We start from the raw sequence: 13,511 nt of genomic DNA, 5'->3' as shown, positions 1-13,511 counted from the left end.
TATAAAAGGGTGTGCCCACTTCTGCAACCACATAATCTCAGTCACTTAGTTTTATTTCCAAAATGAATTGCACAGGGAGTACCTCACATTAAAGATGGAAAAAGTTTTGAAATTATTTAGTCTTATCTAGTCACAAAACCCTGGCATTTGAACCGGGGGTGTGTTGACTTCTTATATCCACCGTATGTCTACTTTTTGAGTACATACCTGAAATGTATGGTAGGTAAGCACCTATTCCCCCTTCAAACCTGTTTTACTGGCCCCCCATGTTCACTCATCTTACAATGGCTGCATTTGTACAGCCGGAACAGGCCGGTGCTGTTGCCAGGCGGATAATCTTTTTAAAGAACTCTTCCTCGTGCAGTGGGCATGCGCTGCCGCATCGAACATCTCATTGGCTACCATTGTGGGTGGAGTGCATACCACAGGCTCCAGAGAGCAGCCAACAAACACTGCATTGACTGAACAGCCACTTAGCAAGGTTTGGATTTCACTGTTAAATTTACCGTTCAGAATTAGCCTCAAATTGTGATGAGCCGATGCATAAAAGGACTCTGTTGAGATTTTGACATTATTTTCCTACCTAGTCGGTCTGTCATAAAGCAACATTTGCCAGTTACCAAAATGGTCACTTCCAGTTCAAACCAAAAAAAATCCACGGTTTAACAACTAGCTGGGTTTACATTAATGTTAATTAAAACTGCAAATAAGATAGCATAACATTTCCAGTTTAAATTATAAGCGAGACCCAACAGGCCCTCAGCCGCCAACCCATACATTTATAATTTTTTGAACTCACAGGCTTAGGTGCAGTAGGTAGCAATCCACTCATTCCTTGACAATCATGATATGTTTTTGTGGTTCAATAACAAATAATACAGTACAGTATATTGTTTGTGACGCTATAAAAGTGCTGCAGTTTTTCCGATGCAGCACGTTGTTAGACACTTCAGTCAAGCTTGGCTGCATTGCTCAGCACTAGCGGTCAATTCAATGCCCTGAGAAAATGGGGTATCTCATAAATCTGTGTCACTTTACGTTACCTTGTAACTCAATGACTGTTGAAGATTATAGGACAACCCAACTTATATTTCCTGAAAGCTATTGATCTACAGTAGCAAAAAAATAACACACAAATCTAAAAAATGAATGATTTATGACATGTTTTCACAAATGTTCAAAATGCGAGCCCTTGGTTATATGGCATATGTTGAAATTGTATCTAATTTCTTGCTTCTTTCATCCAAAATCTGTGTTGAACACGTATCAACGACTCATTGTTATCAAACTTTGTGACCTAACAAGACCACCACAACAGAAAACTTGAGATTTCACGTTTCAAGCAAAACCAGTTTTATCTTGCTACCCTTGACAGTTCCCAAAATATGAGTTTTTGTAAAGTGACATAGATTTGGGAAAAACCCTGTTATCACCTGGATGAATGAGAATATTCACAGGCATTTATTAAAGTGAAAATGACAACGTGGATTATTTACCATAAAGATAACAGACTGCAATTGTTTGAAAACAAAACAAATAGCTCAAAAGTAGACTTATTTCTGGCAAAAAAAAGTGCTTGTTATTAAAATGAATAATTTTAAAAAGTGCTCAAATTCAAGGAGCTGGGAATTTTCAAATTCAACCTACAATTTTTTTTTTTTTAATAATAATGGCTGTCATTTTCTGTTAAATGTTTCTTTTAAGTCATCTCAAACGTTGAGACGCTAATGGTAAACCATCAAAGCTACCTTTTAGCTTAGTCTAATGAAAAATATGTAAAGACAACGTGTGTAAATGGTTCTGTAGCGTCAAGAAAAGACGACAACGTTAGCAGCATTAGCTGGCGGCCATTGCTATCGCCACAAACGAGACAGCAAAGAGAGGAAGTGGTGCTTCGCTTACGTCGCGAGGCAAAAAAGTGGGCAGAGCCGGCGAAGGATATGAGCTGGTCGGGAGGCGGAGAGGAAGGACACACGCAACGTAGTAGCGAACGAGCAACATCGAGGAGCGCACGCCCGAGCCATGCCGCCCCAACTGCCACCAAAACGACCAAAATGGCCAGAAAATACCACGCCGACCAGGGCAGACGACGGTGGATAGTCGCAGCCGACGACGTTGGTAAGAAAACAATCCAAGAATTACACGTTAAAAGGCGGGAAAGCGCGTCGACTGGGTGTACGAGGCAATATGGTGGAAAAGGACAACTGTTCGACGCAGTGTTGTAAAAAAAAAAAAAAATGGCTATGGCGTGCTGGCTGAAATAAAGACAACGACTTAGACGACGAAATTCGCTAGATATTGAGTAGATGTGAGTGGAAAACAACATATTTGCTTGTCCTACATTGTATTTACAACGATGATATTTGAAGAATAATCTTTTTCTCGCTGTTTCTTGATGTCTTCACACGTACGCATTTAAAATTTGCTTTGTCCTTGAAAGGACAAACGCCCTTATGTGGGTTTTTGTCGAATAAAAACAAATTATTGAGCAAATGTTTAGTCATTACACCGTGTACAGGTGCTTTGTGATAAATCCTTTATAGGTTTGTGTGTTTTGATGATTTCTCTTTTATAATCATTTTTAAGGGTTTTCGTCGAATTGTGAATTTTATTAAATGGTAAAAAGAAAGAAAGACATGTTTTGCCAAAACATGATCAAATACACAGTCGACAAAGGTGCATTGTAAAAACGTTTTTGAGTCTTACACAGTTTAATTTGTTTTAGATATTTTTTTTTGATTTGCAAAAAAGTAGCGAAACTATTTAAATACATATTGACACCCAATGATTAACTGAATACTCCCAAAATGCATTGCACATGGTATGTTGATCAATTGAAGCCCCTACATATTAAAATACTTACTATATCTGGAAATACAAAATAGGGTGTTGGCTTTTAACCCTTTAAGGGACTACAGGGGGATTTAATGTCAATTTTGCCATACATATTGCATCTCTTTGTCACATTAAATCCACAAGAAACATTAAGGCATTATTTTACACACATGAACACACATTTACGTTCAATTAACTCTAATTATTGCTCTAAAGTGGAGAGAAAAAATATATATTAAAAAATATTCTTGAAACCACAATCCCAAAGACAAGACTGTTGGTTAGTGGCACTTGTGGACAATTACAACTTGATGAAATACTTAATCTTATGTGCATCTCAAACATATCGTTGAAAATGTAAGAATTAGTGTGCATTGTGGAAAAATGTCTTCGCTCACCTATTCCCTATAGGATTCTACTGTAGGGAGCAAAAATAATTAGACCCCTAGAGATATTAAGACCATAATTAAACTAATTTTAACTACATTGCACAAAATGTTGGGAATATTACCGAAAATGTCTTAAAATTAAATACATAAAAAAAAACATTATTCTAATAGAATTGCAACCATTTTGTATTTTAAAGGGATTCCACTTGGCCGATAACACAGCGTGGTATAGAAGGACCGTATCATCCGACCTAAGGAAAATGGTATGTGTTTTTGTGTGTTTGTCTTTTTCCACGTTAAGCATCATATTTGCCAGTTACATGTAGCCACTAGGGTGTGCTATTGGCTTGTCTCATATCTTAACTCGAACTTTTTGTATTTTAAAGGGTTGACGTCAGGCTACGAAGACGTTACGGATGGACTTGTCCGATTTTCTCCCCCGAATAGAATTGTAAGTTTTTTTTCAAAGACTGAAAAAAAATCTTAAAACTCTTTGGCTACAAGGTGGGAATTGTTGACTTTGAACAAGTGAGAAGAGAATTTGAAAAGTCTGCTAACATACAATTTTTTGCTTTTGTACAATTTCGTAACTACAATGTTGCTAAAACTTGTTAGTCATTATGCCTCTTGTGCTACGATTTTTTTTGCATTTTGGAAATGTGTAGGCTCTCTTACTGTTTCAATTTATGTAAGTGATTGTTAAATTGATTTTGACTTAATCCATTGTCTTTTTTTTTTTTGCTAGCTACCTAAACTTGCTAAACAATTTTTTTGTTTATTTTGAATATGGACAGTGTATCCCATTTTAACAAATCCACTTGACAACTATCTCATAGTAATCATAAAACACATTCATAGCAATGTCAGAAACAATTGGCAAATTTTTGGTAGTCGTCATATCATCACTTTTAAATTAATCCAAGTGAAATTTTCGGGTAAAGGCCTTTTGGCAACCAAATAAAAAATTTCCTCGTGATGAAGTTTTGCGTCAACAATGGCGGAATTTTGTAACACTTAAAGAACATTATGCGCCTTTTGACATTGACAGTAACAGTAAAAATGATTAAATCCCACAATGTGAAAATGACAAAAGCAACTGCACATGAACACAATCAACCAACATTACCGATGTGGTTTGTGGCAAGCTGTCATCAAGCCAATGGTACGGTTTTCACTTCTGATTGGGCAATATACTACTGTAACTAGAATACCAGCGTGACATGAACCAACCTGCAGATTATTAAACTAAGAAACAGACAGTTGTCACTCTTCTGGAATCACAAATTACCCAATAGCCAATCAATTTATCTGGTCGGGCCTTGAATAGTCTCATTCATCCACGTCATTTCATTCTCATTCAATATCTTGGCTAATCGGAACAGTCCAATTGCGATCAAGTTCCCTGATAAACTACTAGGTCCAATGAATGGAATGTGTTGTGTTCACTTGGTTAGATAACTTGCCAAAATGATTGTAATGGCACAGCCCAGTCAGTGACTTGGCCCATTAATTCGGAAACTAGGAACTGACAGTTTTAGAACCTTCTCCGCAAATATTCAAGATTGTCCGTGATTACATCTTCAAAAAAAAAGTCGTCACCGGAATGATTAAGGACTCCGAACTCGACTGAAGAACTTTGAAAACGAGTTCTACTTTGCCAGCACAAAAACATACCTGTTAATCCCAGCAATGATAGATCAAAGTATCTCTTGGAACAACACATCTTAAACAACACATGGTTATTCTTGTACGGTAATAAGACAGCTTTTCGTTGCACCAAACCCATACAAAACATACCACTACCACCACCACACACACACACACATATACAAATGTCAAATTTTGAATATATATAAAATTAGAGATTTAAAAAAATATATATATATATTAAAAATGTGAAGTTATCATTCCATAAAACCATAAAATTGTTACCTCACAACCTTGATTGCGGATCTGGAAGCTACCGTAGCAATTGACTTGAATTGAGACGATTCACTTGACGGACGAACAAAGGGTGATGGTCAGAATTTTAAATTAGTTCTCACAAGATGTCCTGACCTATTTAGGAAATTAAAAAGCTTTATAAAATTAATGCATCCATAATGGGCCACAAATTAAGGTATAAAAAATATATCGTTTCTAAATATATTTGCTGATATTGATTGCTTAATACCTGATCAGGTTAGGTTCATAATGCATTTCCTTTTGTCAGTCATCACAATTTTAGAAACATTAACCGCAGTGAACGAACGCCATGACTGATGCATGACAGTCATTTTATATTGGCTCGTTCTAATTTGGAGTGTTCAAAAACATCAACATGTTTGCTGAAACGTTAAATGTAAAGAACCTAAAGGCTTGCACGACTTGACACATTAAGAAGTAATTTTATATCAGCTCTTTCTAATTTTGGATTGTCACTCATCGTTGTCCTCATCATCTCTTCCACAGAGGAGACGTGGACTGGTTATGAGGATTTTTCAAATTGGGAACAATAGAAGACAGCTCTGTAAGTTTTTTTTTTTTTTTTTGTTTTTTTTTTCGTCCATCTGTCAAATTTTAGATTTGATTAAGGAAAAGTGATGCTTTTAAACAGAATCATGAGGTTTCTTCTTTTAGGAAGACTGATTACATTAACCTAACAATAATTTGAAATGTTTCCTTTTTTATTTTTTTAAAAAAAAAAATTAGACTTGGAACAGATCCAGCTAGTTGGCAGCATTACAATTGTACGATAAAGCGTCATTTCAACAAACTACGGTTCAGATCAGTTTTGCAGAAAATCACCAGATGTCCAACTTTTCAAAACTGTACTGAACTCCTTTCTCTTGATTGGTTAACAGAGAATGGTCCAATTGGTATAAAATAAAAAGCTCAACCGGAAAATAATCAAAAAACTAATTCCAAGAATTGTCTTGGTGTTCTTTTTTTGTTTCTCTTCTTTGTACCATGTTCGGTTAATCAACTTTTGTTTAATTGGTGAATTCCACCACGTACCGCTGATATATTACGACCTCACGTGTCTCGACATCAGTATTGCAATCCCATCAACACGAGAAGTGGAAATTCAAGATTGATCATGTTATGCTGGATATAAATTACACCGATGCAAACTTGAACCGTTACCACTTGGTGGAAAATAATAGATTTTTCGTTTCTTTTTTTCATTCCCTCTGACTAAAAAGGCACTTTCTACCGTCAATTTTTAAAACTATGCTGGATTCTGAACACTACCGGACTTGGAAACCAGTAATTTTAGTAAATAGTTAATAAATAAATGCGAGTTTATAGCTGTGAAATATCTCATCCTCCCCCACCCCCCTTACTTTTGTTACGGGCATCTGTACTGAAGTATTTTGTCACAGCAAATTGTATATTAACTCAAATAGTTGTTTTTTTTATAACCGTAAAAAAAATTTTGGCCGTTGTCCGTCCACCAATGGCTTCCCATCCTTTATTTTTCTCTACATCAGACTATATGGGCCCAACAGTCAAAGTGGATAAATACTTTTGACTTTAAGAAAACAACCACTATTTCAACTTGAGAGGCTAAATAATCATGATTAAACATTAAGTTTATGTGAAAATCTCAATGACAGGAAATAATTCAGTAGACATTTTAATCCAGATGAGCTCATACGTAAAGAAGTTCTGACCAAAAATTAAGGTCTTAAAATGTTTGTTGAAGTTGAACACTCATAACCAATGAAGATTGCCTTGAATCTGATGTGCGCTGTTGCTAACCCGTTAACTTATTTGACTATCAAGAGTCACTTGCCTGTTTTTCCAGCATTTTGTTGATTCTCTCTCCTTTTTGTTCTTGTTGTCATGACTTGTTGCTGTTGTTGAATCGTATTATAATAGGCGTAATAAAAACTTGGCGATTTTGTCCTGGCCATACCTGACAAACCTCTAGTGGACAATTGTTGAATTGCTTTTTTGAACCGTTAGTAACATTTGACCACAATAACAGTCTACTTCTGCTTTTGGTTTTTGTTAACTGGGGGACAGTGAAGTGATAATTTGACATGTACTGTGGGCTTACGAAATGTTTTTCTTTTTTTGTCTCATCAAGACCCCATTGAACTGGATTTCGCTGACAATGGAGACAGCGTTAAAACGTGAAGATAGCGTTTAACGTGAAGATGGCAATTTTTGACAAGCTGAAACCTTATTTTTGACGACATTTTGTATGGATTTTTAAAACGTTTTACAACACCGTGGACATTGGAACAAAGTTGCTGGCTGTGTTGTGGACTTAACATTTTCACTGTTTTTGAGAAACACGAAATTGGCAAATGTGCATTGGTATTCATGCTGTTTTGAATAAAGTATGTTCTGTATTTTTTTTTCTTAGCTTTGTTTTATTAGATAATCTGCAATTTGGCGCAGTATGTTGAATTTGATTGCATTCCGAAGATTTACATTTGTATTTCAGATGGCTGCGACAATTATTTTCAAATAACTCGATAATTATAACAATGTACTTGGAGGTGAATAACATCCAGAGTTTGGTCACTTTTGTATAACAATTGCTTTTTCAAATATTTGTGTTATATATTTTTTGCTAAATGGTTGTAAAATGAGTGTTACTGTGTCACTATCGTGTCAAATATGTTTCCAATTTAATAAAACAGTGAAAAGCATTTTGTGGAGAAATGAACTGCGTTTCCTAAAGCTTTCTAAAATGGCTTCTGGCTGTTCTTCTTCCTGTTCAAGCAGGAAGTGATGCAATTGCTGCAAAAGAAAAAAATAATTTCCACTCGTTATTCTTTGTCCACTTAAGTGAGACAAGCACTTTCACTTTCGGGTATTGCTTGTTAAGTTGTGATGAACATTATTTTACGTTTCTATAAACGAAAAATTAAAGATGAAGGGGAGGGACTTAAACATCACCTGAGTGTTGGCTAAATGAAAATAACGTCAATCAAAGGCTTTCAGAGCTAGGAAGGAGCTCTAGATGGCGGATGATCCTTAGGAAGGCTTCTATGGGCTGTCGTCATTCCGTTTTTCTTGCTCCCTGTGTCGACTGAGGCGACGTCCTCCTCCGTTGAAATGATGCCTCCGGTCACTCGCTCGACGTTTTGACGGGGTTTTCGCCGTTTCGCTGGGCTTTTTTGGCCGTTTTTCCGTGTCGACGGAGCCGTCTGGGCTGCGGGAGTAGTGCTTGTCGTTGTTTTCCATGCAGGGCTCCGGCAGCCATGGCGCGCCTCCATTTTTAGAGTGCTGCTCGCCTCTTGTCCCTCTTGACAGCAGAGCAGGTTCGGAGCGGCCTAAAATGAATTTAAAACGTGATTATTTTTGTGTTTAATAACAAATAACTTACTTTTTTTTGCTGCGTGTGTTGACGTTTTATTTTATTTTGCAACCACTGGGAATCGAAACCGAATAGTTAATCTATCGGTCCTACCATGCTATGAGATTGCTTTGTTTACTTATTAATTCCACGTTTTCATGTTTAACTTTATTATTATTTTTTAATGTACTTATTCTTCTGATGACGCAGTTGGAATTAATTGATGCGACTCGGCCCTTGCACAAATAAGCTAATGAAATAGCACATGTCTTTAAGAAGCATATTTCGTGTATGTATATAAAATATATTTCTATATAATGATCAGCCATTTGTATTTAATTCCACTTTCTCTTTTCGCGTCGCACCGCTTGGGATTTACTGTGCCTGCCGAGGGGCGAAGGCAATCTTGAGAGACTTGTATGCTACTTTATGCCTCCTGGAACTTTTTGACACGAATACCAGGACACAAAAATCATCTCTCCCAAAGGATATATACGCACATACACATTTAAAACACATATTCTTCAACGATGAAGAGCAGGAATAAAAAGCAAGGGGATGAAGGATCGACCCAAAGCAATGCTTCCAGGTATGGAACAAATAGTTTTGTTTTTAAAATGCACTCTATAACGTCTGCTGGACTTGTTTACCCTGTCAAGCATGGTCGATCACCTGTGTGTGTGTGTGTGAGAGTGTGTGTGTGATTCATTTGCATATGCGTGCCACTGACGAAGTAAACCAATGTCACCAATGACCTTGCTATTGTTTAATAGCCACACCCCGATTTTCGTAGCATTTGTGACACTACTAGTGAGCTTGCAAGGCCTCTGTGCTGGAAGATGTAGTTCCCTTGGAGATGAATGCTATCGAACCCCACTCCAATCCGAATGCTTTGCATGCATGGTACTGTTTCAAATCATTTCTTCACCTTGCTTTTATTAATGCATTCCATTTGTTGTGTTGTTAAAAATCATTTCTTCACCTTGCTTTATTTCTACTTTGTGCTGCATTGCACCATTTTTAATCGGTATTTGACCCCCAAGGTGTAATGTTGGTCACATATTGCAACATATTGCACTTTTTTTTTGCAAACCTTGCTGCACATTTGATGCAAATGAATGTGAATCTATTCTCCAAATGTTAAAAACTTTTTCTTGCACGTACAAACGCTGAGATCCATAGATGTAATTAAATGCAACATTAAATTTCAAATGAACTTGTCTGACACCTTTTAAAGTTTTAATCGAACTAAAGCACACAGTGGCCCAAGATGTTTTGCATGATTGTTGCTCACTTTTTAACAATTTTATTGATTTTTGTGAGCCACACTTGTCATGTTTTTGCTTTATTAACCCCTTAAAATTGGATCAGGGTGACTTTTCTATCAGCAAGAATGTTTTTGTTTTGTGTTTGTTTATTTTAACTTAACTAAGCTACAGTATTGAATGTGGATGCTTATTGCTTGTGACTTGACACATTTGATGAATGTATCTTAACTTTTAGGGTAAGCTTTGTGTTGATTCTTTTCTGTGACTTAACACTTTTATTCACCCTTAAATTATATTGATAGTAGGCCTATTCTCGTGTTCACACCTCCCACAACTTTGCTCAATAAAGAAACTAATAACAGCATTTGCATCATTTGAACATACTTTTAAAAGGTATATTCCTTAGATTCACAGCTAAACTTTTATTGTGTGCTGAAAGACACATTTTTTTACATTAACTGTCTAAATACACTGAGCACACTAACTGTTCACTCTCACTTGTGTGTAGTGTGCACTCGTGGCAGCCATTTTAGTTTGGTTTGCTTCGTTAACCATTAAACTGAGCCAATTACACGCTTGGAGACAAAACTGTCTTTAACATTGTGGGAACGTAGCAGAAAAAAAACAAGCACGGATGCGCTGACATGAACCTCTCGAAATGAGTAACCCACATTTGGTTAAATATTGTTTAAAATCGCCAAATGGCCCTTGCTCTCCCCGCTGATTTTTGCTCCCTGCGTGTGTGGAAAAGTGTGTGACTCAGGAACCGGAAGTGTTCATTCCTGCAGTATGACAGGGCAACCGCCATTGGCTGAATTATCACTTAGCAACCTATCAACCAGTAGAAACGCGAGATTTTATCAGTCGACCCACACCCCAACACGCACACACACACACGCACACACCACATCATTGTGAGTCACCCAAAGAAGGAAATAGCGCCCTTCTTCCGTGTGAGGTCCTGGAAAGAGTTGGATAATTTCTATCATGCTACTACAGCCATATCGTTACCTGTTTTAATTGTCAGATAAACAATTAAAAAATATATTTGAATGCTCAAAATAAGCAGACTCTTCAATTTTATTGCTGTAAATTTATTGTTGAATGGCGCCACCATGTGTTCTTGTGCGGAATGACACCAGACATGTGCCAGGATTCTTTGTCCCAAACGCCCTTAAAGATTGATTTAATTGTGTAATTAAATCTACAAATAGTAAAAGTTTTTTTTGATATTTATATGATAAATATATTGAAAGATGGTTCACTGTCACAATAGTATTTTTTTTAATGCTTAGATGTCCATGTTATTAATATGATACCATGAACAGAATATTATACTGTACAAATTGAAGAGTATTCAATGTGGGTGGGATGGGCACGCTGTGCTAAGTACAGTAAAGAAGGCCACTCACAAGTCAAGGTATCACTGTAATAATTATAATATTTTCATTTTCAATGTTCAACAATTTAACATAAATTTAAAAGAAATGAAAAGTAACGTGTCACCACCTCCAGCTCTTTCAGGCTCTTTTGTCATTTAGTGCTGTGCAGGAGAGGCATCGCAACCTTGATCAAACAATTTTAAGTCAGCGCGACAGTTTGCACCGTGGATAAATAACTCTTAACAAATAAATGTTCTCTTTGGCAATCAATGTTCAGCGTCAGTAACTCAGCAATTGCCCCCTTGGCATATGTCAAGCATTGTACAGTATACTGATTCTCCTGTCTGTTTAGCAGGAATTCATAGCAAAAGTTGTATTTTTATTTATTATTATAATTTTTTTAAATAGTCGTTTTTGCAAGGTAGCGCCACTCTGTTATCACTAGCAGTCATGTTGCCGGTACAAGCAATTTTGTGTTTAAAAAAATATTTTAAAGAAGCTTCCTGACAAAGAAACTCAAAATAGTTGATTACAGTAATTTGACATTATTACATGCACTCACATGAAATACCAAAAATTTGGGTGTGAACATGCAACTTGAAATAGGCTCTGTTCTTATCCCCGCAGCAATTCGGCCTCGGAAGAGTCCAACCACTCTGCATCGGAGTCGGGGAGTCAGTCCGAGAGCGAGCATGGCAGCGAGAAGCGACGACCCCGCCAATCGGCGTCCAACAGCTCCTCGGGGTCTGAGAGTCGCTCGGGAAGCGGGAGCGAGTCTGCCGAGTCCAAGAGGCAAGCCGGCAGCGATCTCAAAGACAAGCCAGTTAAGAAGAAGGAACGTCTAGCTGATGTCAAGAAGGTGAAGAAGCACCTTCATCTTGGTTCTTTGTACTCAACTACATATTTATTTTCTGGTTCTTCTTTCAAGTAAGTTTAAAGCTGAGTTCTCAAGCATTCAAGGAGATTTTATTGTCATACCAACACACATTTTTAAATGATATGGCACAAAATGCAATATCAGAGGTGGCAAATCCAAGGTCCAGTAAGTAAAAATTCTGCCACAGTTTGGTTTTAGCCCCTGGTGCTAGCTAGCGTTCTCCCTAGCAGGTAACCGAACACCATGGGTGCTAGCGAGCTAGCACCTGAGGCTAAAGTCAATGCCATTGGCGGCTATAGACGTCAAAGATCGAGTTTAACTGTGCTGGAAGTGAATGACTTTATGTAAAAATGAAGATTTTGCTTGAATGTTGTGAGCTTCCCAAAGGCTAAACTTAGTTGTTACTGCCTTTTTGCAGATGTGGGAGGAGCATCCGGACGTGTACGGAGTCAGAAGGTCAAATCGCAGTAGACAAGAACCATCTCGCCTGAACATCGGCGCTGGGGTAAATACCAAAAACCCGACAAATACTACAGGTGGTCCTTTGTTTACGACAGACAGGAGGGCTGGTTCCTCGTTCCTACGGCAACAAGTTTGGATAATTTTTTAATCTAATGAACTTCTGAAAAACATTTCTAAGCAGCAAGTATAAAACAAAGAAAATGGTGAGCATGGCAGCGTGATGAGTTATTCTAATGCTGCTGCGCAAAGTGCAAATAGCCCATTGTCTGTCATTTGTCCATTATATGTCAGTAAAATGAGGACCCTCTGTTGTAGTCCCCCCTCCCCCTCATTAAGACGATGTACATAAAAACCTATGTTGATGTTTTTACAGGGTAGCAGTGACTCCGAAAGTGAAAGTCCCAAAAGAAAAAGCTCTCGTGTAAAAAAGAAGGAGTGAGTATTTGGCTTGTGAACATGTGATCTATGTATACCTCATACCATTTCATTACATTACACATTTTACTCATATTGGCACAGCGTTTTGATTTAGTGTTCATATCTCTATTCATTTCCTGTCATTTGAAACTGGGTATCTGTTGGCCAAGTTAGATTCCAGTCAGCCAGGTGACGATTCTGATTTCTCCAATTAGTGACTTCTTTGTCCACTGTTCAAATTGTGTGAAACACACCCAACATGACAAACTTGCAATTTGGTAAAGTAAAACAGCAGCCGTGTGGGTGAACTTGTGGCATCTCTTTGTTGTAAAGTATCTGGAATGATGATGATGACTCAAATGATGACGAGGAGGAAGCTTCCGGCAGTACAGACAGTGAGCAGGAAGAGAAAAAAGTTAGATCCAGACGACTTCCTGCTAGAAGGTAAGAGTTTAGCAAGGCCTGGCCGTCAGACAGCTACCCGCTGGTCACGTTCATTCCATGCTGTTTGTCTCTTGTGTGGTTGAGTTAAAGCAGGGGTGGGAACATTTGATCTGCTCTGCCATGAAAAGCACATCGTCATCC

At 37.6% G+C, this 13,511-nt stretch overlaps 1 protein-coding gene and 1 long non-coding RNA gene across 3 annotated transcripts in view; both read left to right on the top strand.

Annotated features, from left to right (window-relative positions):
- The first annotated feature begins 1,949 nt into the window (after positions 1 to 1,949).
- On the top strand, positions 1,950 to 7,870 carry LOC144054006 (uncharacterized). Its single transcript, XR_013294576.1, has 5 exons — positions 1,950 to 2,118; positions 3,422 to 3,487; positions 3,611 to 3,675; positions 5,676 to 5,733; positions 7,300 to 7,870. It is a non-coding gene; the product is annotated as an uncharacterized LOC144054006 (long non-coding RNA).
- Positions 7,871 to 8,095: 225 nt separating this feature from the next.
- Positions 8,096 to 13,511, top strand: part of chd2 (chromodomain helicase DNA binding protein 2) — a 28,193-nt gene continuing 22,777 nt past the window's right edge. The window contains exons 1-5 of one of the 2 annotated variants that reach the window (XM_077569003.1): positions 8,096 to 9,109; positions 11,798 to 12,029; positions 12,466 to 12,552; positions 12,883 to 12,944; positions 13,260 to 13,370. In XM_077569003.1, coding sequence (XP_077425129.1) covers positions 9,051 to 9,109; positions 11,798 to 12,029; positions 12,466 to 12,552; positions 12,883 to 12,944; positions 13,260 to 13,370 — 551 coding nt within the window. In that variant the 5' untranslated portion in view covers positions 8,096 to 9,050. The remainder of the gene's footprint in view (positions 9,110 to 11,797; positions 12,030 to 12,465; positions 12,553 to 12,882; positions 12,945 to 13,259; positions 13,371 to 13,511) is intronic. The other variant, XM_077569004.1, reaches the window with a different exon arrangement.

This window comes from Vanacampus margaritifer, chromosome 6, assembly GCF_051991255.1.
Source record: "Vanacampus margaritifer isolate UIUO_Vmar chromosome 6, RoL_Vmar_1.0, whole genome shotgun sequence".
NCBI classification, from domain to species: Eukaryota; Metazoa; Chordata; class Actinopteri; order Syngnathiformes; family Syngnathidae; genus Vanacampus; species Vanacampus margaritifer.
Note: the sequence above shows the minus strand (reverse complement) of the source record. Positions and strands in the feature narration are given on the sequence as shown.